General features: G+C 41.7%; 1 protein-coding gene across 10 annotated transcripts in view; it reads right to left on the minus strand.

The window, feature by feature from the left end:
* The window catches only part of MAPKBP1 (mitogen-activated protein kinase binding protein 1), a 175,541-nt gene that overhangs the window by 122,544 nt on the left and 26,721 nt on the right, over positions 1–26,276 (minus strand). Inside the window, exon 1 of one of the 10 annotated variants that reach the window (XM_061611353.1) lies at positions 11,966–12,039. The exons of the other annotated variants lie outside the window; for them this stretch is intronic. Within the exon in view, the coding sequence (XP_061467337.1) occupies positions 11,966–11,968 (3 nt within the window). The 5' untranslated portion in view covers positions 11,969–12,039. Of the gene's footprint in view, positions 1–11,965; positions 12,040–26,276 lie in introns of those variants that run through there. 10 annotated transcript variants of the gene reach the window in all.

Below are 26,276 nucleotides of genomic sequence, written 5' to 3' on the forward strand. Positions count from 1 at the left end.
TGTGGAGGCACCCTCAGTAGGAATGACTTTGGAGCAAACATATAGAGGATTACAGCATAAATAAGCAAATGACTTCCACTGGGGTCTACTGACACACACCTCCAGATAGAATTCTCAAATATTATGTGTCTCAAGTGGCCCTCAAGAACATGGAATTTTACTAGCCAGCCTGGTTTAAGAAGCGGTCCAGGTTTTGGAATTTTGATATTCTTTTCCCACACGGGACCAAATCAACCATGGACTAAATCAATACCTCAGACATTTCCTTATCCTCAGGTTCAAAGCATTTTGAAGTATGATTATGGTTTGTATTCTAATGAGTTCTCTTTTTCTTTCTCTGTCTCTCCCTCACACACACACACACACACACACCCACACACCCAGAGAGAGAGAGAGAGAGAGAGAGAGAGAGAGTTATAATGTCTCTTTTCATTTCAGATTTTAAAGCGCAGCTCTCCTAGATCGTAACTCTGTGGCCAACCCTTTGCAGTACAGCGTGCTGTGAAGTTGCTGGAGAACTTCAATAATTTTTGTTGCATAAAGCCATTATGTATTATAAATCTCTCTCACACACAAAAACCCTGGGTGGCAGTGGAGTGGGGGATTCTAATATAAATGCCGACAGCCTCTATTCTAATTGCTCTGCCAGCTGATGCTGTAATGTGCGCGTGGGTGTGCCTGCCAATTTATCACTCAATTTGATACAGCTAAAATGCTATACAATTTTGCCTAAAGAATGGAGAACAGAGCAGAGACAAAACATGAGGACATATTTGAGAGATAATGTGCTCCTTGACTCCTCTTCTTCCCGTGTGCCCTCACAACAATCAACCTCGATGGTTCTCGCCACTCCAGTCTCCCTGGGCACTGCTATACTCAGGCTTTCCAACCCATTGTAGCTAGGGCATATTTCTCATCCATTCTCTCAGGATGGGGAGTCCATGGCCTTCCAAATGTTGTTGGGCTCCAGTTCCCAACAGCCCAACAGGAACAGCCATGTGTCAGGAATGGTAGGAGTTGTAGTCATGCAGCATCTGGAAGGCCTTCTGTAGTTACCCAAGTTCTGTGTGCTGAAACTGTACACCTGGAGTAAAAACGGCCCACAGAGAAACAGTAGCAAGAGGTAACACGAAGCCATGTGGGAAAGAGCAACAGATATGTTTAAGAACAAAAAGACATATGGGTGAGGACAAGTGAAGCCTGCCCACGCCCATAACTTATCTCCCTGTAGCATTCTCACCACCACCCCTTGCCCTAGGAGGCACTTCTCCAGACAGGTTCACTTCTGCTATCAGAGACCAGCTAGGGGTAAAGTGACATCAGGAGAAAGGCTGCAGACTTCTTCAGCTCCCTCTTCCCCCTACTGGGGGCCCCCTTGGTTATGACCCCCTCCTCTCCCCCAGCTTAGTTTATGCATTGTTGTTTATGGTTTCTGACCCAACCATTCCCCACCCACTCTTGGTGTCAATTGCAACTTCTCACCTAGAGTGGAACATCATCTTTAGGCAGGTGACTTTTTATTTGGGACAGCAGCCTGGGAGGAAAGAGTTAAACCTGCCCTACGCACTGTGGTCCCAATCCTGAGCAGCCCTCACTCACTCTGCAGCTGTATTTTAAAACAAAAACACATTCATGTGAAATGTAGTCACCTCTTTCACATATCAAAATGGCCTTGAGAGTGAGGAAAGGCAAAGCAAATGTGACATGTAGGCCAGAGGTTCCCAAACTGTGGTCTGCAAGCTTCATACAGATGGCCCGTGGCATGTCCACATATTCATATTGATTTTTAATTGTATTTGGATTGCTTAATTTATTACTTACATCATATTTTATTGTATGACCATTTTGTTGTTGTTGTTGTTGTTGTTACTAATTACATTTATACCCCGCCTTTCTTTTCATGATCGAAATCCAAGGCAGCTTACATATGGTTCCCAAGAGGTCTCCCATCTAGGCACTGACCAGACCTAACCTTGCTTAGCTTCAGCAGCTCGCTGGCCTCATGTGCCTTCAGACCATAGCCTGGGACCAATTTGAATTGTGTGGTAAATTGTATTACAATAAAATATAATAAATAAAAGAAGCAATAAAAGCAGAATTGAAAATCATACAGTTCCTAGCACAGCCACAGAGCATTACAATGGATACAAGAGGCACAAAAAGCATTACTTTTCCCAGCAATTCACCTACTACAGGGGTGTGAAAGTTGTAGTGCTCCAGATATTGCTGGACTACAACTCCCATCATCACCATTGGCTATCAGAGACAGAATCCAGCAATATCTGGAGGACTACAGGTTGCCCATTCCTGCTCTAACTGAATGCTTCTATGTCAAATGTATCTGGCCTCCTTGCTGATCAACCAACACCTATTCATTCATCAATATAAGAAATATAGGAATCTATTCACAAAAAAGGAAAAATTATTTACACGCAGCAACCACAAATCAAAGCTTTGGAATAAAAATCAAGAAAAAGGAAGCATCTGGAGGAGGTAGAAGAAAGTCTAACATACAGTTCCTAAAAATAATATTCAATACTTTCTAAAGATTGTTGGAATCTTTTCGCAAGAGCAATGAAAAGGCTAGGATTTACGACAGTTAGTCACCCCTTGACTATGAAAGCTGCCTTTCCCTCTGCTGACATTTCTATTCCTACCAGAATATAGCTGCTCATAATGACAAATGAACAAAGCCAAGGAACATCTAAATTGAAAATTGGACAAGATCCACCTGAACTGTGATAGATTAATACACCTTTCCTATATATTGGAGCAGGGTACAACCTTAAAAAAATACATAATAAAAGAAAACAAACTGAAAACTCAAGCCACAACAACTAAAACGTACATCACAGCACTATGAGTTAAAGTGCTGTACAGTTAGGAGAGAAACAGCTGTCGTATCAAACACTCTCATTTCACAAAAACAAATGTAATCAACAGCATAATTCTGTAGTAACTGCACAAACTCTACTGAAAAGACTAAAAAAAGTAATAGCACCATTATCCTATTCAGTCCTAAAGGGACTTTCAATACTATTTCCCCTAAACTGTATCAACAAAACTCTCTATCTCATTGGAATTGAGACTAGATTTAAGATTATCTTTGGTGGGGTGTGTGTCCACCAATAGCAGAGCACAGGCTTTGCACACATAAAGGTCCCAAACTAAACACCTGGCATTCCAAGTTAAAGGATCACAGGTAGCAGAGACCCGTACCTGAGACCTTGAGAGAACCACTGTCAAAATACAGAGTCTGAGAGTAGATGGACTGTTTTGTCTGATGAACCAACTATTATCCTTTTTTCTACCACCCCTGATGTTGCAGTTTCCCAAAAAGTTGTACAAAATTTTTTAAAGCTGTTACTTTGAGACAGTAGCCAGAGGCTAGAGGCATCCAAAGTTAAAAGATTGTCAAAGAAAATGGTGGTCTTTTTAGTATACTATGGACAAAAATTTCAATTCAGGTAGAAGTGGTCTAAATTTTCCATTCCCCTGTTTCAGAAACAATGGATTGTGGGCATGCTTATGTTTAAATGCATGCAAACACAACATAGCACACAAGATGATCTGCACACCCCAATGGGTATTTTTGTTTGCATTTTGAACACAGCAAATCTCAAACATATGCCAATAAAACGTCATCAAACTACAATGTACACTCCACATTTTATATTTAAAAAGAAAAGAACTGCTCTCTTCAAAATGGTGTGGACATTTAAAAATCTGTTCTTGGAACTATTTTTTGTAGACACAAAATAAAAGTTAGGTTCCTTAGTTACTGTGAAGGTGCTTCCAGACGAGGACATTTTACTGCAAATTAACCATTCAGATTAGGTTTTTCTATGTTATGTGTTTGACATGTTAGCTTCCACACATTCCTATTTTTTCAGGCATAATTTTCATTACTACTTTGATGCATGCCATCCACACCAGTGGGCAGAACCTGATGGAACATATCTAGGCTGTGTTTTTCTGTCCCTCCCCTCAGTCATTTGTCCCCCACTCACCACGATCTTTTTCCATTTTGGCACATGCAGAGCAATTTCTGCCCCTGTGTTTCACACACCTAAAAAAAAATATCACAGGAAGTGTACAAGAGCAATTTAGTTAAACAACTTATTTTCAAACACACTGTAATATTTGCAAGAGTTGAAATGAACCACAAATACTCATTAGAAGGAACAAACTTTACTTAACAGTCTGTTGCAGCATAACCAAGAGCTCTGCTTTCATTTTCCTACGGATGCCTCTCCCAACTGATTCCCCCATACAACTATATTTAATTCACTTGAGTTCCTACTCACATTACATCTCCCTTTTTTTAAAAAAAGAAAAAGATAGAAACTACTGTCTATATCGAATTGGTTTTCTGATCACTCTGCCTCTTGATGTAGTAACAGGTAACTCAGAGTCCAAAATCTTTTCTGGTATATCACTGGCACTTTGTGCTACAGCTGTTCTACTTTTGTTGTCTTGAGACTCTGATAGGTCTACCTCTGATGGAGGTGCAGTTGCAGTCTCAGTAGTCTCATCCATTTTTGGTTCACAACTTGGAGTGCTTTGAAGATCTCTTCTGTTCCGTCTGTAGACAGCTAAATCATCAGTCTGAACCAAATATGATCTTGGAGTCATGTTTTGTCCAGTCACTCTCGCTGGTTTCCACACTCCATCTTGCTGAACATTAACAGAATCACCAACCTGCAAAGGTGGTAAAGGCTTTGAACCTTTGTCAAAGTAAAGCTTCTGTTTTTCTTGTCTTCTCTTCAGATGTGTCTGTATGTCACCTTTTACCTGCTGAGGTAGTAACAACGGTGCTCAGGTAGGCAACCTGGTTCTTAAACATCTCCCCATTAAAAGTTGTGCAGGTGAGGCTGTATCTACTGTAGGCGTATTTCTGTAATCCAATAAACTAAGATAAGGATCTGTGTTATTCAGACTAGATTTCTTAAGAATCCTCTTTACTGTTTGGATCGCCCTTTCTGCCATTCCATTTGATTGAGGAAATAGTGGACTGGGTGTTGTGTGAACAAAGTCCCAATCTTTGGCAAACATTTTAAAGTCTCTAGAGGAAAATTGAGGCCCATTATCACTGACATCCTCTTCAGGTATACCATGTCTTGCAAATATAGATTTGCAGTGTAAAATTACTGATCTACTTGTAGTGTCTTCAGGCAAACATATTTCCACATATTTTGAATAATAATCAACCAAAAGTAGATAGTCCTTCTTTGGTTAAGATGTGTCCTAGATATTTTATTTCAGTCATGGCAAATTTGCATTTCACTTTGTTCAGTTTCAGATTCCTCTCTCAGCACCTGTCCAGAACTCTCTTCAGTCTCTCATTATGTTCCTGTTTGGTCTTCCCCCAAACCACGATATCATCTATGTAGCATGTGACCCCATCAACACCCTCAAATGTCTGTTGGATCATCCTCTGACAGACCTCAGGAGCTGAAGAGATACCAAATGGCATTCTTGTAAATCAGTATCTGCCAAAAGGTGTATTAAATGTGCATAGCCTGGAACTGTTGTCATCTAGCTGAATTTGCCAGAATCCACTACTGGCATCAAGAACCGTAAACAATTCTGCTTCTGCTAGCTTACTGGTAATTTCTTCTACAGTAGGCAATTGAAAATGTTCTCCTAAAATTGCTCTGTTCATATCTCTTGGATCTAAACATATTCTTATCTGGTCCCGGCCAGGCTTGTCTACAACCACAATTGAATTCACCCACTCTGTAGGTTCTTCTACCTTAACTATGACTTTTAATTGCTCCATACGAGTCAATTTTGTTTGGACTTTATCCCTTAGTGCCACTGAAACCTTCCGAGGTGCATGAATTACAGGTGGAACCTGTGGGTTGATTTTGATGGCGTATTTCTCTGGTAAGCAACCTAAGCCTTCAAATACATCTTTGTATTCAACTGCAACATCCCATTGATCTACTAGAGCTCTTTTCATTAACTTAACTCTTTGCACCAAATTTAAATTAGTCACAGCCCGGAGACCGAGTACAGCTTGTGCATCAAAGTCTACTATGTGAAATTCCAACTCAGCTCTTTGATCTTTATATTTGCAATCCAGGTTACATTTACCAGACACATGTAGTCTTTCTCCAGAATAGGTTATTAATCTGGTATTTGAATGCTGAAGGGGTTCAGCTTGCAAGGCTTTGTATGTTTTTAAAGACACTGCATTAGCCTGTGTTCCTGTGTCAATCTTAAAAGTCACATACTTGTGATCATTTATGAGAAGATCCACACACCATTCATCTTCCAGAGCTGTAGAATTCAATGTGCCAATGAAGAAATCATGAGCATTTTTAGTTGTATCTGCTACTGAGAACATTTGTCTGCATTGAAGTTTTCTATCTCTAGTTTTACACATTTTAGCAAAATGATTAAGTTTGCCACATCTTCTGCATTCCTTCCCATATGCAGGACAAGCATTTATGTCATGATGACTGATACCACACTTGTAGCAGGCCTTTGCTGCTACTACGGGCCTCTGTGGCATTTCCTTTTCTTGGGGGCTGGTAGTAGTGCCAGGGCTCCATTTGCTCTGAGGCTGGCTTACTTTTGGCTTTTCAAAGGTACTTTTGCCCTGTAAGGCATCCATTTGTTTTTCTGTTGCCCCAATATCTTTCATCTGTTTTGCAGCCACTTCTGCCCTGCATATATTCACTGCACACTAAAGGGTTAAATCACACTCTCTCAGTAACTTGGCTCTCAATCTGTCTGTCTGAATGCCACACACTATGCGATCCTTAATAAGAGAATCACACAGCTCCCCAAATTCACAGGTCTGAGCCAAAAGCTTCAACTCAGTCACATATTGGTCTATCCTTTCTCCTTCACTCTGTATTCTAGTGAAGAACCTGTGCCTTTCATAAGTAACATTTCTTCTGGGCACACAATAAGCTTCAAATTTATTCATCAAAACTTGAATTTTATATTTATCTGCATCATCATCAAACAGGAAAGTATTAAATGCCTCTCTTGCTTCTTCACCTGCCACATGCAGAAATAATGCTGACTGGAGTCTCTCATCTTTCTTATCTGCTCCACCTGCAATGTACTACAATTCAAACCCTTGCTTCCATCTTCTCCAGTTCTCTGCTGCAATTCCTTCAAACACCAACTTTCCTGGAGGCTTCAACTGGTCCATTTTTCACTGCCTTATGTTTTTAGGTAGTCTTCTGACATCATGTAATATTTGCAAGAGTTGAAATGAATCACAAATACTCATTAGAAGGAACAAACTTTACTTAACAGTCTGTTGCAGCATAACCAAGAGCTCTGCTTTCGTTTTCCTACTGGTGCCTCTCCCAACTGATTCCCCCATACAACTATATTTAATTCACTTGAGTTCCTACTCACATTATACACACCTCCTAGATTTGAGCTGCAGGGCAGCATCCGCTTCTTTCCAAGCATCTCTACAGATTGTTCCAAATGTTGGTCACAAAGAAAGAGAACATGAATGGACAGACAGAAAAATGTGAAGGTAGGGCTATCGTACCTTATTAAGCCAAGATAAGATGTGAACAAGCTTTTGCCCATGCACACAGCCCCAGTTAAACCAGCAGAACCTCTAATTAACCATAGTTTCCCATGTTGTCTGAACTGAGAAACTACAGTTAATCATTCTGGAACAATCAGGATATAAAATAAACTTTAAACCAGGGTTTGATATGCTAGCTTCCTCCAAAGTCAATGCCAGTGGGAAGTATTCAACTACATTCATGCATTCGCACAAGGATTAATGCTAGTGCAACAGGATTCCCTCCTCTCTCCATGCATGCAAACCTGCTCCAGAAAGTTGGAGAAAAATCTAGAACAGATAGGGGAAGTAAAGGAGGAAAATGTTCCATTGCTCAAGGAAAAATCCTTTCGCTAACAGAATGTTCACTTTAGAGCTAAGCTAAGTACAACCCATTGTTTCCCAATTTGGACAAAACAGGAAACTATGGTTAGAAACTTCCCAATTTAATAATGTCTCGTGTGAAAAGAGGGGTGAAGATGTTACAAAGGGTCATTCATACTTTAGTTTATTTAACCAAGATAGGATAGCCCAATGCTGCTGATGGTCTTGTATAATATCCACACCTGTTTGACTACCATACCAAAAGGCACTTCTGTGGCACTCCAGTCAACAAATGTTGAAAGCAATTAAAAATTGGGTAGGAGCAGCACTTGGAAAGATTTATAGACCTATATGAAGAAATTTCTCACCAGGGAAAATAAAATACCAGCAGATAATGTTTCACCACAGTTTTAGAGGATCTTCAGATATTTTCCCAACCACATGAAAGCTCCTTATTTGGGGACATTGCTTGCAAAACATGGGCCCACAGGCACAAATTGGCATATGCTAATTTATATGTATAGATGCAGATTCAGAATTTAAATATCACACAGAAGGCAAACCAACTAATTTCCCATCCAAATCACTCAGAGAAATTTTTCACTTAATTTGCACATCACCCTAAATCTGTTGTTCTTCATATTCTCCCAGGGTTGTATCTAACTAAGAGTAGACCCATTCAGCCATGAAGCTCACTGGGTGACCTTGGGCCAGTCACTGTGTTTTTCAGCCTAACCTACCTCACACGGTTATTGTGAGGATAAAATCTGGAGGGGGAGAACCACGTTTGGACTCCACCTTGATCTCCTTGGAGAAAAGGTGGGATATAAATGTAATAATAAATAATGTTCATAAGTTAGATTTGTCCATCAACTTTAGTGGGTCTACTCTGAGTAGGAAAAACATTGGATGCAACCCCCAGTTATTTTCCCAACAGATCACGCTCTATATCAATTCAATTACGTTCATTCACTGTCCTCCGAATCATCTCTAGCTAAATGCATCTTAACCTATTTTCCCTAAATAATAATTCATTATTATTATTATTATCATCATTATCATCAACTTGCCCTTTGCTCTAAGATCCCAGTGCTGGTCACAATATAAAAGCAGTTTAAACAAATTATAATACAAGAATAGGGTGTCCCCTAAAATATACAAAAAGGCCAGGGTAAAGTGATGAATCTTCAGCATTCCGCAAAAACTGTATAGCCAAGTGGCGGATACAGCGCTGTGGAGAGGGAGTTCCACAATATCCCACCCAGTAACCCAGATTGCCCCCCCAATTCAATTTCCCCAAATTTATTACCCACTCAGAAACAGTTAGAAAAAGATTCAGAGACCATGCCCAAGGAGCCCTATGCTTCTGTGCACCTAGGAGAAAATCTGAAGGGCACCTCAGAAGGCTGGAAGAAAGACACTAAAATAAACGCTGTGCTGTTGCAAACACACACACACCCCGAGTATGCAATGTACATAGGTAGACTCTTGTGTGCTGCTCACACGCGCAGTTATTTTGCTGCCAGTGCACAATGTTCACACACCATTTCAGAACACCACCAAGACTATTTTTACACAATGGTCCATGCACCCTTTTTTCCAAGACAGAACTAAATAGCCATGGAAATTTATCTTGTCGAAACTGGCCTTTAAAGATGGCCCTTGATACAGTATGTTGACTGAAGACAGACGCAGGGGGAAATACATCAGCTTCTGAAGGGTTTGTAATGTTATGATTAAAAAAAAATACGAGGAAGGTGGATGAATGGGCAGAATCAGAAAATGTGGTCCTCAAAAGGTGCAATAGATCATGTGCATTTTAACACTGATAGTTCTATGTCTCTGGCAGTGCACTTCTTTTAATCGCCCTTGCACAAGCCCTGCATCGGTCTCCCTCTCAGCTGCAAGCAATTTCCTCCCTTCTTTCCTCTCCCTTTGAATAAAGCTTCTTATAAAGGAGGGGACATTATCACCAAGTGCAGTTCCAGCATCTAAGATTTACACCCCTCCCCACATCTGTTGTTCAGCATAAGTGCTGACCATGCTACATGTACAGCTGGTGGAGTGGGGAGAGAGAAAAAGAAAAAGAGGCACTCCATACTACTCAAACAAACTGAATCCCTTAAAACTACAACAAATGAAAATGAGACCCAGCTACTAGTGGCTCTTTGCTATTGCTGAGTGTCATTTGAGGAACAGATAAAGGGCTGTTAACATCAGTTAGCAGCTAAATCTTTTTGAGAGTCATTGCATTTACCTTCATCCAGCTCCATGCAATCACTCAAGAAGGAGCTATACCACAGTGGAAGAGCACATGTTTTGCAAGTAAATGGGTCCCTTGGCACTGCAAAACCTGTGAAAGGAAAAACATCAAGGTGCCAAGGTCAAAGAAAAAGTAGCAAACAGTGTGGATATCAACTGTTTAGATAGTTATTCAAGCCCAACATATTTTGGGTCGAGCGGGATCCTTTCTCAAGAGCAATCTTGAAGATCTTGACAACATCATCTTTTGGAATATCCAAGCACAGCGCTGACACAAAACACTTTGGGCACACAAAATATCTGGCAGACATATCAAAACAGTTGATATCCACATTGTTTGCCCCTTCTTATTTGACTTAGCACCTTAAGGTTTTTTCTCTCCAGGGTTTTGTTTGACTTCTGGTGCCTCCCTGGTGTTTTCATTTCCTTGGCATTCATAGAATCATGAAATGGTAGAGTTGAAAGGGGACATGGAGTCCCACCCCCTGCTCGATGCAAGAATCCAACTTAAAGCAACAGGCAGCTGTCCAGCTGCCTCTTGAACGCCTCCAGTGTTGGACAGCCCACCACCTCCATATGTAATTGGTTCCATTGTTGTACCGCTCTAACAGTTAGGAAGTTTTTCCTGATGTTCAGTTGAAATCTGGCTTCCTCTAACTTGAGCCCATTATTCCATGTCTGTGCTCTGGGATGATCGAGATGACATCCTCGTCCTCCTTTGTGTGACAACCTTTCAAGTACTTGAAGAGTGTTATCATATCTCCTCTCAGTCTTCTCTTCTCAAAGCTAAACATGCCCACTTCTTTTAGTCTCTCCTCATCGGACTTTGTTTGCAGTCCACTGATCATCCTTGTTGCCCTCCTCTGCACCCATTCCAGTTTGTCTGTATCCTTCTTAAAGTTTCCTGTCCAGAACTGGACACAGTACTAAAGATGCCTAACCAGTGCTGAATAGAGGGGAACCAATATTTCACACGATTTGGAAGCTATACTTCTGTTAATGCAGCCTAAAATAGCATTTGCCTTTTTTGCAGCCACATCACCCTGTTGGCTCATGTTCAGCTTGTGATCAACAATAATCCCAAGGTCATTCTTGCATGTGGTATTGCTGAGCCAAGTATCCCCCATCTTATAACTGTGCATTTGGTTTCTTTTTCCTAGGTGTAGAACTTTGCACTTGTGATGAAAAAACAAGGAAATATGAACCCAACCTACCCAAATGGATAGCAATACAGAATTGGGTTAGGTTATCCAGATGTAAAAAATATAGATACCAAAGTTAATAAAATATATAAATTAGTATACATATATAAAAAAATAGGAAAAATGCCAACAAATAAAATCAAATGTCTAAAATCTAATATGTCACAAACCAAATGTAGCATACAAATACATTGATAGTGGACCAAATGTGTTTCTACCCTAAATAATTTATTATTATTATTATTACTATTATTGTTATTAGATTTATATCCTGCCCTTCCTCCCAGCAGGGTCTTCTTCAGTGGTCAATTTACATACAATATATAATTCAATGCTGTCACTACATGCATAGTTTGCTGTTGTAACAAGGCATAATATAATGACCTATATAGAGAAAAAGATAATAAACAAATCAATCAACCCACCAGAACAGGGGCGGGGGGGGACTAAATATGTTCAAACTTGTTTTATCTACTCACCTATCTATTAATGAGAATATATTTATATCCTTTGATGGATCTGGATTAATCATGTATTTTGACCAAACTGAAAAATAAGTATTAGCTGGTTCAAAATTGTCCAAATTTAATATGAGGTGATAACTCCAGGTATCTTAGAAGTGGACACTCACCATTCCTACTTATAGGGCCATTTCCAAATTCTCTCACAGATCAGCCAGCAAACAGTATGTAGGGTGGCTCAAGATTTACTTAATACAGACCAGCCCAACCCAGGTGTTAAACTAAATTTTGCCCTGTCATGCTTAAAGGACTATATCCCTGACAAAATAATTAGTCAGTCCTAATCCTGCAGATACTACATGTATACATTAAACAAGATATAACTTAAATGCAAATCATTTAATTAATTACATAGGCCAAGAAAAAAATATATCCCATGTCAATATATTCTTAGATATCTATGAAGTTGTTGAATAATTTATCGCATCGCTACCCAGCTGAGCTCTTCATTAAGTCCATGTGGTGACACTGTATTTAATGTATATATCCAGTACAGTTTTCTGTGTAAGTTTCTGATGCAACTGTTGTCCTTTTATGTTTATCTTTTCCAGACAAAAAAATTGGAGAGCCTCCATTATTTATTAACTTTTTCTCTCTATTGGTCATTATATTATACCTTGTTACAACAGGAAACTGTGCATGTCGTTTATTTGCATGCGCAACTGTGCATGAATTATATATTGTATTTAAATTGACCAATGAAGAAGACCCATTTAGGGTAGAAATGAGTTTGGTTCACTATCAATGTATGTATGTACGTATGTATGTATATAAGCACTCTTTGAGTACGATTCTGGAGCCAACTGTGGATCTGAAAGTTGTTCCATCCATCCCACATTTAGCTAGCTTGCTAATCAGAATATCATGGGGCACTTTGTCAAAAGATTGCTGAAGTCGAGATATATTATGTTCACAGCATTCCCACAGTCTGCCAGGAAGGTTGCCCAATAAAAATGAGATAAAATTAGTCTGGCAGGATTTGCTCTTGATAAATCCATCTTGGCTTCTAGTAATCACTGCATAGTTTTCAAGGTGCTTACAGACTGCCTGCTTTATAATCTGCTCCATAATTTTCCCAGGGATCGATGTCAGACTGACTGGTCTGTAATTCCCAGGTTCCTCCTTTTTGCCCTTTTCGAAGATTAGCCCTCCTCCAGTCATCCATCACTTCACTCATCCTCCACGATTTTGCAAAGATAATAGACAGTGGTTCAAACAGTTCTTCCTTCAATACTCTAGGATGCAGTTCATCAGGCCATGCAGATTGAACTTGTTCAAAAAGGTTAGGTATTCCTTGACCATTCGTCTATCAATCTCAAGCTGCAATCCTGCCCCTTTAACTTCATGTTTCCCAGTAGGGTCATAGACTCTCTTGTGGGAGAAGACTGAGTCAAAGTAGGAATTTAGCACTTCTGCCTTTTCTTTGTCATCTGTTATCATTTTGCCATCCTCATTGAGTAGCAGTACCACCTGTCCTGTTCAGAGTGGGATTCACAAGGCTGAGACGCAGGTGCAATCAAATCTTGTTTTATTTAAGTAATGGATACATCAAAAGCAGTGCACTTCATAGAAATCTCTAAGCTAGCTCACTAGAAGTCCCTAACTGCACTCTAGACATGCTCTGCAACGCGTGTAGAAAGTTGACTCAGCAATGTAACCCAGAGAGTTGCAGTCTTAAGTAGGAAAAGTTTTAGATCGTGATCTCTGACTCCTTCGCAAGTCCTGCCTCTGTCCTGTCCGCTTCTCACGGCGTCGAGAGCGGAGTGACGGGGTGTGTGCTTCCAACGGCTCGTCCGAAAGAACCGTCTCCTTAGCAACCAGCTCGAGGTCAGGGGGCGGTGATGCGCTCGGGTCATCTCGAGAACCGCTTGGTAAAGGGGGAGTCAACGTCCCCTCTGTGACATCTTCCAACGGCTCCTCCAACCTGTCAAGGGGCGGCACGCTCTATGCTTCCGAGACTGCGCCATCCGTGGGAATTGGCCCGGAGTCAAACTCACTCCCCCTCCCAAGGTCTTGCTCAGTCTCAACAATTCTTTGGTCTTCCAAGGAAACCTGGAACTCATTTCTCCCCCCTCCCTGGCCCTCGTGGGGCAGCGGAGGCTCAACACCACCATTTCTTTTCTCTGTCTTTCACTATGGATGTACCTGAAGAAAGCTTTTTTGTTGCTTTTGGCATCTCTTGCTAACCTCAGCTCATTCTCAGCAGCCTTCCTGAAGCCATCCCTGCAATTCTGTGCTACCTGTTTGTACTCTGCCTTTGTGGTCTGGCCTTCCTTCCACTTTCTGTATGTCCTCTTTTGTTTCCAGGTCACTTCTAAGCTTTCTGTGAAGCTACATTGGCTTCTTCTGCTGTCTTCCCCCTTTTTTCCTTGATGGAATTGTTTGCCATTATGCCTTTAGAATTTCCTCTTTTAGAAACTCTCACCCATCTTGGACTCCTTTTCTTGTTAGGGTCACTTACCACAGAACCTTACTTATTATTGTTCTGAGTTTATTAAAATCGGCTTTCCTGAAGTCCAGGGTATGCATATGGCTAACCTCGGCTTTTGCTTCCGTTAAAATAAAGAACTCTAGTATAGCGTGATCACTTTCTCCCAGAGTTCCCAAAACTGCTACTTCATCCACCAAGTAATCTCTGTTGGTTAGAATCAAACTAGAGGATAGATGATCCTCTAGTTGCTTCCTCCACTTTCTGTAGGAGAAAGTTATCTTCAACACAAGTCAGGAATTTCTTGGAGGGGCCGTGTTTGGCAGAATTTGTCTCTCAACAGATATTGGGATAATTGAAGTCCCCCATTACTACTGCATCATGCCTCCTCAAAACATTGGCATTTTGCTTTGCAAAAGTTTCATCTTCGTCTTCTCCTTGATTGGGATGTTGGTGGTACACTCTAACCACCATTTCCTTTTATTCCTTGCTCCATTTGTTTTAATCCAGATACTCTCAGCAGAGCTACCAAGCTCATCCTCCTATGTTTCTGTGCAGGGATATATATTTTTAACATAGAGTGTGACTCCGTCTCCCTTTCTATTACTTCTGTTCTTTTTGAACAGATTATATCCTTCAATCGCTGTGTTCCAGTCATGGGAGTCACCCCACCAAGTTTCAGTTATACCTATCAAGTCATATTCGCTCTCCTGTAACAAGAGTTCATGTTCTTCCTGTTTGTTTCCCATACTCTGGGCATTAGTATACAGACATCAAAGACAATTTGATTTATGGTCTTCCTTCATTTTTATGAAGGCTATTACTGGGCCACATTAGAGCCGTTCCCTCAGTGCCTCTTACTGTGCACAAACCTTTGTTAGTCACTACCACCAAGTGTACATCTCCCTCCTCCTTAGGATTCAGTTTAAAGTTCTCCTGATGAATTTCTCCATGCTGTGGCCAAACACATTCTTCCCAGTCCTTGTGAGGTGCAGCCCATCACTTGCCAGCAGTCCATCTTCCAGGAAGCATAGCCCGTGATCCCAGAATCCAAATCTCTCATGCTGGCACCACCTTCGTAGCCAGTCATTCACCCAGAGTATTTCTCTTTCCCTTTCTACTCCTCTTCTAAGTACCGGAAGGATGGATGAGGAAACTGTCTTCCCTCAGTCTTCTCTATGACCATTTTTTTCAGTCTCTCTTCTTCTTTGTAATCTGTTATTCATTTTGCCATCCTCACTGAGTAGCTGTACCACCATTGCTTTTCTCTGTCTTTTACTATGGATGTACTTGAAGAAAGTTTTTTCTCACTAACCTCAGCTCATTCTCAGCTTTAGCTTTCCTGACGCCATTCCTGCAATTCCGTTTCACGCATTACAGAAATTATGTACCTCCATACCTCTGGTTTTTCCCTCAGCATGGAAGCCACATTAGGAACAAATCAGACCCCTCATCCATCTAACTCAGCATTTTCTCTCCAAACTGGCAGCCACTCTCCAGGGTTTTGAACAGAGGACTCTCTCAGTCCTCCCTGGAGATGTCGAGTACTGACCCTGCTCTACCACTGAGCTATGGCCCTTCCATTACCTGATGAGAACTTGTACTCCCAAGTCTTGGCTTAAATTCAAATCACCTCCACCACCCTGCAGTTACTAGCTCAATCTGGAAACATCTACTTGCTGAAATTAAAAAGTTCACTTAGGACAGCCAGTTTTTTTTTAATAAAATGTGCTCTGATAAATTACCCTATCTCTGATCAAAAATTGTTCTAAAACATCACTGTGAAACTTGAAGTTCAAGTCAGTACAGAAGGGCCCACTGGCCTTAATAGATGGTATAATGGCATTTCTCTCACTTCAGTTAGACCAAGTTGTGCTGGAGTTGATGCCAACAAGCATAATAAACATCTCAAAAATTGACTTTTGAACTAGTGGCAGGGTTTGGATGTTCTGTCCAACCAATAAAATATCCCATAGATGTGTGCCATATCATCACCTTAATGTCTATCATTTTGATTTCTGGGCTGTGCTCATTTTAATATTATGCATGATTATTTGTCATGCCACTGCTAAACACAAGGCTTCACAGGCAAGTAATATTGAACAATGGATAGATTGTCTTGCTCTCATGCACCACACAAATAACTTTCCTTTGGTCAGTATTTCAGTAATGTCTGTCCCTTGTACAAAAAGCACTCCTTACCTTGGAGAGTTTGCACAAAATTCAACACTAAATGCACACCAAAATCATTCTAAAGCATGGGAAATATTCAGCAACAGGTGGCTTCTGCACAGAGAGTTTATACAAATATCAGATTCAGTTTGGTAGTTTACGGCCACCTCACACACTATGTTTCAAGATGTACACTAAAAAAAGTGTGTACCAAATAGGTATGCTCAGAAAGCTGTAACTAGTTGCAATTCACCGAAGCAGTAGGAAACCCAGGCTTGCCTCTCTGTAATTATGTGTGAAATGGCCCTACATAGTTCAGATATTGCAAGGAGTAATTTGTGTGATCATGGGAGAATGCAGTTTGCTCTCTTCTAATCAGGTGGAAGTAAGCCCTCTGCATGTTTAATACTGAGAAGCAACTATGAATCAACAGACACACTGTAGAAACAACCTGAATAATCATTCCCAATTATTTAAATAGCTGCTTGCTTTGCGATATCAAGACCACACATGTTTTGCATATAAAGTGGACACAATCACTTCCATTCATTTTTCTTGAATAACTGGTTAGCCCTGTGAACGACTGCAAGACTAGTGGAATGATTTTGCATGGTGTGCTTCGCATATCACATTAAACCACAGTTTAAAACAACCTATGGTTTATGTGAATGTGCATGTTTATTGCTCAAGAGTTGCCACAGCATTCCTCCCCTGTTCCTGCACTGCTGGGAAACAAGCCTTGCTTGTTGTGACATCTGAACTGGGGATCATGGAGTTTGTTTGGGGTTGGGGGGGTTTTAGATGCACAAACCACAAGCTTCATTCAGATGTCATGACAAGCCAGACATAAAGAATAGTGTCTGAAAAAAAATAGTGACTAGCTCAAGGACATAGACTGTTCCGTGGCATAGATTAAAAACTGAAGACAGGTCTCCAAAATCCAAGACCTGCACTGGGGCACACTGTCTCATATCGATTTAGCACAGTCTGTGGAAAACATTAGGCATCATGTTTGTCCTTTTTTCACATAGCGTGGGATTAAAATTATAAGAAATGTGTGTAGAACCATTGAATGGGGGTCAAAATCCTCTTCTCAAGTTCCCAACAGAGTATAATAGAGTCTGTTACAGAACAGCCACACAACCAGAGGCTTTATAGGTCAGCCCGAAAAAGCTCCTACTTAATTTAGCTCTCAAGGTCATTAATTCAATCTAGAATACGACAGTAGGCACCAGCACATAAACAAAGTAGTAAACAGTTTGCATATATAAGTAAACAAATATAACAATCCACACACACTGAATTTGCACAGTCAGTTCAAGTGAAGGCATGGTAGGGCCAACTAAGATGAAAGAGTTTATAGCTGTAATTGGCAAGAATAGGGATTAAGAGAAACTGGTCTGCTCAGTATTGTCAAAGATTGTCCCCCCTGGGGTCTCTTGACCTCAGCACCCCAAGAGGGTTCTTTGCTTCTGAGAACAGTCCCAATTCCTTTGGGTCACTGCTTCCCAGGCAAACTCTTCCTCTTCCAGGATTACTTTCATGGTAGAAACTGCCACCACCTCTTTCCTAGCTCCCTACTCTGAGTAAGGAGACCTCAGAGTGCTAACGAGATCCTTGAGCAGACCTATTGTTACACCCTTATGCTCTAGGGCAGGGGTGGCCACTCTGTGGCTCTCCAGATGCTGCTGAACTACAGCTCCCATCAGTCTCAGCCAACACAGCTCATGGTCAAGGATGATGGGAGCTGTAGTCCAGCAGCATCTGGAGAGCCACGGAGAGGCCATCTCTGCTCTAGGGCATTAACCCACACTAATCAACAGTAGTCAGTAGCGTCCATTGATCAAGGACTGAATTTAGAGTCATTAGTCCCAAGCAATACACACCATTAATAAAAGGGTAGTTTATTTAAAAGAAAAGAAAGGTACTTACAAAAAGAGAGCAGCATCTGTTTCCTTAAAAGCTAATTGCCCTCAACTGGGCTAACAAGAGGTACATTGGCATTACAATAGCGAGAGATTCAAACAGACAATGGAAAATAACAAACCTACAACGTATCCATACTCACTTTAGCAAAGCGTAATTGCAAGTCAGGCAGGTCAAAGTAGTTGGAATTAGGAAACGGGAATGGGAACAACTAACTGAAGGATCACCCTTCATCTTTATGGAGTTTAGCTGGCAACAGGGAGGGGGGCCAATTAGCCATCCTAGGCACCCCTTCTGTGATCACCTTCTTTGAAGATAAGGGGGGCTAGACTGTCCCACCCAGCGGTCCTGATCTGCAATACCCACTCTCCCTGACTTAGATCTCAGGAAGCAGATAAGAGATAACAGATAAGGTTTATTGCATCTTCTTGACATTAGCAAATTGCCTGTCTGGCACTTGGACTTCTCCAGCAGAGTATCCCAGGGATCAACAAGCTCCCAGAACCCCCTCTGGCTGAACCATTTTAGCTTCACCAACTTTAACTCAAAGTTAGCTATTCTTGACAAGTATAAGCTTATGCTTGGCAGGGTGTGGGTGTGTGAAGTGGATAAAGGCAGCGAAGGTCAACTGTTTCTGCTACTTTTAGGGACATCTGAAGCTGCCTTATACAGAGTCAGACTCTTGGTCCATCTAGCTTAGTATCTTCCAACTGCAGAGGTTCTCCAGGGTTTCAGTCAGAAGTCTTTTCTAGCCCACTTGGAGATGTTTGGACCTGAATCTGGAAACATTCACATGCAAGGTATGCCTTTGACTAGCAAGCACAGCCCTTCCCCTTTTAGAAACCTTTTTAAAGGGGAAAAATTTGACCTAGCATGGACACATAGATATATTAACACATCAGTTCTATGCAACTGGTGATCTAACAATGTGTGTTTTAAAAAAATTGTATCTCACTTTTCCTGCAGAAAGACCATGGCAGCTCACAAAGTACAATAAAAGCACCAAATAAAATTCAATTAACACTAATTTCAATTAATTAGTTCAAGGTTTTAGTTTTGGTCTACAAAGCCCTATACAGCTTGGGACCAGGATACCTAAAATAAATAAATAAACTAAATTTCAATTAAATAAATTCAATGAACACTAATAAAAACAATGAGATAAAACATAAAAGCAATCCAAGGCCAAATGCAGCCCAACAGCAATGTGTACCTCCAGGGGGTTCAATAACCTCTCATTTCTTTTACCTGCTTTCGATTGCAGAAACAAGCAGATGGCCCAGTATCTGGTGGGTCACAATATTTGACACAAGTCTATATTTGATTTGGTGGCCCACAGGTTGCGGAGGTAGTATCAGCTTAAAAAGAAAGAGAACACGCACCTAGTAACAGCTCTCAAGACACGGAGGGGCAGTCATTACATGTATGTCCTCTGGCTATGTGGTGAAGTAAATGGTACATGCACACGCACACACAGGCTGCTTTCACATTGCACTTTATTCCGTTACTCTGACGATTTCTTACCTGATAATTTGCACACTATATTTCATCTTTCACACGAAGTACAAGCTAGTTCTGGAATTCTAGTGGAATATAGTGCAAGTTTACAGCTTATTTTCCTGATAAATAATACCAGAAATAATCCGTTGGCAAGCTTGGGAACCTGGAAAATTAGCAGGAGTTTTTCTCTAGCTGCAGCCATTGTGACAGGCATCCCAGCATGCAGTGCATTCCCACCCTTTAGGTATGTGGTTTTTTATTTCTTGAGGTTTTTTGCCTGACAAAAATTGTACCGGTATTCTAGTGTAGGCACGGGTAGCAGCAGGATTCCCCTGTGTCTACACGACTAAATATATATATATGACAGATGCTAAAGGGAGAGGGGTTGCATGGCGACGGGATGAGATCTTAAGATTCCTACACAGTGGGGAACTACAGTGTACATGTGTAGAATGGGTTAGGGACAAAAACAAGACATCCTTCATTGTAGCAGTGTGAAAGACATTTCACACAACTGTCTTTCACACGGCTACGATGAAGGATGTCTTGTTTTTGTCCCTAACCCATTCTGTTGTGCGAAAGGGATTTTAGAAATTGGGACACAAGCACTACTATTTTAATCTGTCAAACTAACGTAATAAACTCCATGTCTGAAAGCAGCCACACACACTGATTTCTGAAGAGCTGCAGGAAGAAGGCTACGCTCAACTTACTGCAGGGCCAGAAGCTACATACCAACCGGGACCCTGCGTCTTCATCTGAGGCTGTTCTCCATGTGCCTCCTTTGAGGGAGGTGCAGAGGGGGCCTTTTCAGCGATGGCTTCCTGCTTGTGCAATGCTCTCCCCAGGGAGATACACTTGGCGCCATCATATATTTTTAGCCGCCAGGCAAAAACCTTCCTTTTTACTCAGGCCTTTGGCATCGGTGGCCTCTTTTAATGCGGCAGGTCTTGCAAGACCTGTGTTTATTTGTACTGTTTTTAGGTTGTGTTGTGTTTGTTGTTTTAATGGGTTTGTTTGTTATAATTGGTTTTAATCTTATTGTCGTAAGTTGCTTTGGATTGCTTTGCACACAAAGCTACTAATAAATATTATTAATTATTAATTTAATAATAACAGCAACGCTTCCAGTGCTCTGCATGATTAAAGCTACCACAAGGCAAGCGTTTAAGAAGGTGCTTAGGTAGCAAATGTTTGCATGACCCTGTTCTTAACGAAAGGGGTTTCAACAGTGCACATGATCCACACACCCCATTAGCACTCTGACCATCACGTTTCTTCTGCCACGAGCATAATCAGCCATTCAGCAGCGGTTCCCAAACCTTTTTTCTCATGGTCCACTTGAAAATTGCTGATGGTCTTGGTAGATCACTTAATGATTTTTCTGTTTGCTGTAGAAATTGTAATGTGCCGTGTTAGATGTTGTATGATTATTAATTGTATTTTAATTGCTTCTTCTATTTCTTATATTGTGTTCTATTGTATTACATGGGGGTTTGCCCGTGCATGCTTTGCATGCCAACCCCACAAACACACACACGGACTCCCAACTCCCCACCCCAGGGACTCCCAAGTATGTATGCACACACACTCAAACACAGGGACTCCCAAACATAGACAACATGCTGCCTTCCCCAACACCCGCTCACTTGCTGCCTGCTCACTCTCCGTCCTCTCGCTTGCCCTCAATGCTCACCTGCCTGCTCGCCACCTACTTGTCCCCCCAATGCTTACATACCTACTCTCTCAATCACCTGCCTGTCATCCTTGCTTCCCTCACTCCCTCGCCTCGGTTGCCTGCCATCCTGCTGCTGAGCCCCACCCCCATGTGTGACGACTTACAAAATGTTATATCATGAGACAAATTGCATTCTATCGAATTCACACTGTAATACAATATAAAAATAAAAGAAGCAATAAAATACCATTAAAAATCAGTATGAATATTTAAAGTGGCCATGCTCAGGACCACCTGAATGAAGCTCATGGACCACAGTTTGGGAGCCCCTGCAGTAGAGGAAACCCTCACAACTCAGTGAAGAAGCTACACCACCTAGAATGTTCAAATAGTGAGCCAAATCCAGAGAACCAAGCAATTTCCAGATTTTTTTCAAAGGGTATCTCCTCACGGTTTTATATCCTGTTGAAAAAAAAATCCAAAAAAGGAGAGGTTACTTCATGAAAGACAACTCCTACTGGGAGGAAGGGTGGGATATAAATCAAATAATAAATAAATAAACAAACTCTGGAAGTTAACAGCCCTGCCCCCCTTATCCTTACAAGAGAGCAAAGGGGTCCACATTATTGGTACCACTACCAACTCTGTTGAAACACAGCCATTGTTAACAGTTAAAGAAACAAAGAGGCCCCAGAGTTTATTTCCAGACAGATGTAATCCAACACTGGAGCACATACATTCAGACCACAGTGGTTGGAAATAGCTTCATGTAAATGCCGTTACTTCTGCCGCTCAGCTAGAAAGCTGCTTCAGTGCCTCCCCTTACAGGAACAACACACCAAGAAGCTCAACAAGTTGCTTGGCAGCTGCACGTCCCTGACAAATCTCTACTCTGACCTCAAAACAGCTTTACGCACATTCATTTTCTAGCAGTCAGCTTTTTGCCGTTTGTAAAATATCACTGAGGAAGCTTTGATCACCCGCAGACCGAACACACACACAACACTGGAAGGCGGAATTCAAGACAGACAGACAGAGAATGTGGCCGTCGTAAGTTTTAAATTAACTTCAGAAAATGTAAAAAACATATGCAAGCTGAAACCAGTTAGCTCCTAAAGTGGCGGTTCAGCTGGATTCAATGACAGTTCTCACGCTAATCTCCATGAAGATAGGATGTGATCTGGATCCACACATACATATTTCTACACCAAAGAGAAATTGTGCATTAGGGTGACATTTACCAGATTCTTTTTCAAGGAAAGCCAATAGACCTCTTTAATCCCAGTTAAAATATGTGTACCCCTGCCAAAGACCTATCTTGTCCAGCATACTGTTTCCCACAGAGGCCAACCACATGCCCACAGGAAGCCCACAAGTAGGACAAGAGTATGATAACCTCTTATGCTATTATCCTCTGCTGACTAGTTTTCAGAGGGATGGCACCTCTGATATTAGAGGTAGCATATAACCATCATGTAGCCATTGATAACCTTATATTCTATTTGCTTGGAAGTATACATATTTGGCACCTCTCCAAATAAAACCCACAGTCCCTTCCTAAAAAGAAATCACTTTGCAACCTAGCTTTTAAAAATCAGCAGCCCAAAGACTGCTGGTCCTGTTCTGCAGATGGCCAATCTGGACACCACAGAAGGAAGAATTCAGCTACTGTATGGGAAGTACTCCCAGCTGCTTCCTCCAACACAGAGACAGGGCTAATCTTCAGAGCATGGCTGCAAGGGTGAACGAAAACCAAAAGACTAGGTGAGGGGGGCAAAAATAAGACTAATATGGGACAGACTTGCCCCAATGTGGAACCTTGAATTGTGCAGCACACATAGGACTCTTGCTCCGCTGTTGATTTCATCTGCCAGGCAGATGGGCAGGAGACCAGCAAGGAATTAATTGCCTAAAGCAATGACTGCAGCCATTTCCTGAAGTGCCCCATGCAGACATGTTCTTGTTGTTAGAGGGGAACATCAAAAGGTCAAAGCCCTTCCATAAAGAAAACACACACACACTGAGCTTGAGCTGGTCTCATCGTTTTGAGGTTGGAGCTTAAAGCCAAGCGGACCCTCCTTTCAGTAAGATATGAAATGTTATACAGGAAGAAATGGGCCTCATCAGTCTTTGTCTAATATAGATTGTAATTCTTAACTCATAAGGCTCTCAAAACAGTTAACATGGAATGCAATAAAACCAAGTTATAATAACTACGGTAAATCCACCAGCAGAAGTCACCGTTTGTTCTTGGAAGAAGAAACATGCCATTTTGTGGTCCAGTGGGGTGAGGCAGACACACTGGTGCCCAATCCTGGCTGCTTTAGAAACTCGGGATTTCACCACTGATTCTTATGGGTAGCTGCTGCTTTCATCCCCAGGGGACAATTCAAAATAGCTTTTGAGTGTAAAGCAGGAAATCACCTAGCCATACAATGAAGTGGCCCTTTCTAACCTTTGTTATCAACATGGGCACTTCCAGACAACTTGTTTATTGAGCATTCATCCTGATTTGTTTGGCAGGGAGGTTAGACAACATTGCATCAAAACAAATGTCACCCCACACCTTCCAGTACATTTCACTTTCCTTATCATGAAAAGTCCGATCTTTGGGGGAAATAGATTTATTATGCAAGACCACTCAATCAACTATCATTGCACAACCTGAATTTGCCAATGTGTGGTTGAATCCCACCCAAAAATACCAGTACTGTGGAAGCAGCCTGAGTCTCCTCCTCCCTCCTCCTTTGCCAGCCACTCCATTCCATTCCGGTCTCCCTCCCATCTGGTTGTCAGACTCTCCCCCTCCAAATGGGTCAACATTCCAAGGCCACTGAGCCCATGTTGGTCTCGGAGGGAGGAGGGGCTTCCTATTGCTAAGTTTTTTCCTAAGGTTTTTTTAATCCCCACAAACCTTGAGGCTACCCCAAGTCTGCTGATAAATCCTTCTTATTTAGTCTACATTTGCACAATCACAAAAAAACTAGGATCAGAAATAGAGGTCATAAACGTCTAGTATTTCACACTTTGGGTTATTTATCAACAGTCGTACTAAGTTTTAGTACTCTAGAGACACATAGCCTGCCCAAACCAGATGTCAGTCATTAGCAATTATGAAATAAAGCCAATGGATCCCTTACCACTCCAGAAATGTTTGACTAGCTGGACCATGTGGGCTGCCTGTGATCCTGGGATCACAGCCACATCAGTGTTCCCTTCAACCAAGGCAGCAATGCTAGTGTCACTGGCACCCAGATGATCCAGCTATGCAAACAGTATTGGAGCAGTCAAGCGGTAACCACAGTATTCCCATAACACAGAGGTAGCCAACATGGTGCCCGCCAGATGTTGTTGGACTGCAACTCCCATCAGCCCCAGCTACCATGCCTAACGGTCAGGAATGATGGTAGTTGCAGTCCAGCAGCCATAACATAAAAATTGGGCTCAATTTCACTTGGTCACCTTCAACCCAAAGAGCAAGAGCTCCATTTATAGATTATCTGTGATCTATAGCTGCTGCTTGTACTTTTCAGCTCTTTCCTTTGGGGGTATGCTGCTAAAGCTATCTTAAGTTAAAGAAGAGAGGGCAGCAATGACATGGAACATACACAAAACAGACCTGGATATATATACCACATGCCCATCCCAACGCTCACACAGAGAAAGGAAGCTGCATTGTATCACGTATGCATTTTCCACTGTCCAATAGGCCAAGCACTCATTCTTCAAGGCCTCCTTACGTATCCTCTTTTCCAGAGAACAGGTACTTTCCAGGCAAAAGAAAACCACCCAGCTTGACATTTTATAAATGGATTTCATTCATAAGCCCTCCCTCCTGCTCTACCTGCTTCTGAGGCTTACACTGATTATCACCAAACAACGAACTCTGCTCTTCTCCCAGCACAAAACTGCCCAGACAGAAAATATACCCCCTCCCCCAGAGCTAGACACTGCAAAAATAACATGCTGCAGACCCTTGGCCCTCCCCAATTCCTTGCAGCTTTGTCCCATGATGCCTGGAAATTTACAACCATGTTTACCTTTCCTTCTCCGCAAGGCTTGCTAGGAGCATCAGGTTGCTCCTCTCAGTAAACCAAGGCCCTGGGTGCCAAAATAAAGCCTACTCAAAAGAGAACCACACCCAATTGTTGCCAACAAACCTTAAGGCGCCAACAGGTGATGGCACACACTCGGGAGTTTCCCTGGTTCTTTTAAGCCTCCTGGAAACAGTAACCAGTAAAGCAAGCAAAGCCAGAAGTCTGGACTAGCTCCAAGGTGTTTTTCTTCCAGAGGGAACATGTGGAAGAATACATGCTATGCTGGAGTGATTCATGTGGATTTTCCACATGGTATCTTTTCACAGAAGACAGTCACTAAACTGGAATGGATTATTCTCCCAGTATAAATTTTGAAGCCAGCCTCTGGAGCTCACACATCTCTTGTGGGTGGCCAATCCCAAATATCACTTTCGAAAGTTAGGCCAGACACAAGTATAGGAGCAGTAAACGCCACTTATGTGTCTTTCCACACTTCTCATTAATATACAAATTAGTTATCAGCCTTCCCACTAAGATTGGTTGGGGTAGGGGGAATAACATATAAAACTGCCTTAAACTGAGTTAGCCATTGGTCCAACACACTCAGGTTCAGTACAGTCTACCCCAACGGCGTCTAATCTGTGGCCTTCCAGATGTTGTTGAACTATTTCCATCAGCCC

The sequence above is a fragment of the Rhineura floridana genome, chromosome 2, assembly GCF_030035675.1.
Source record: "Rhineura floridana isolate rRhiFlo1 chromosome 2, rRhiFlo1.hap2, whole genome shotgun sequence".
NCBI classification, from domain to species: Eukaryota; Metazoa; Chordata; class Lepidosauria; order Squamata; family Rhineuridae; genus Rhineura; species Rhineura floridana.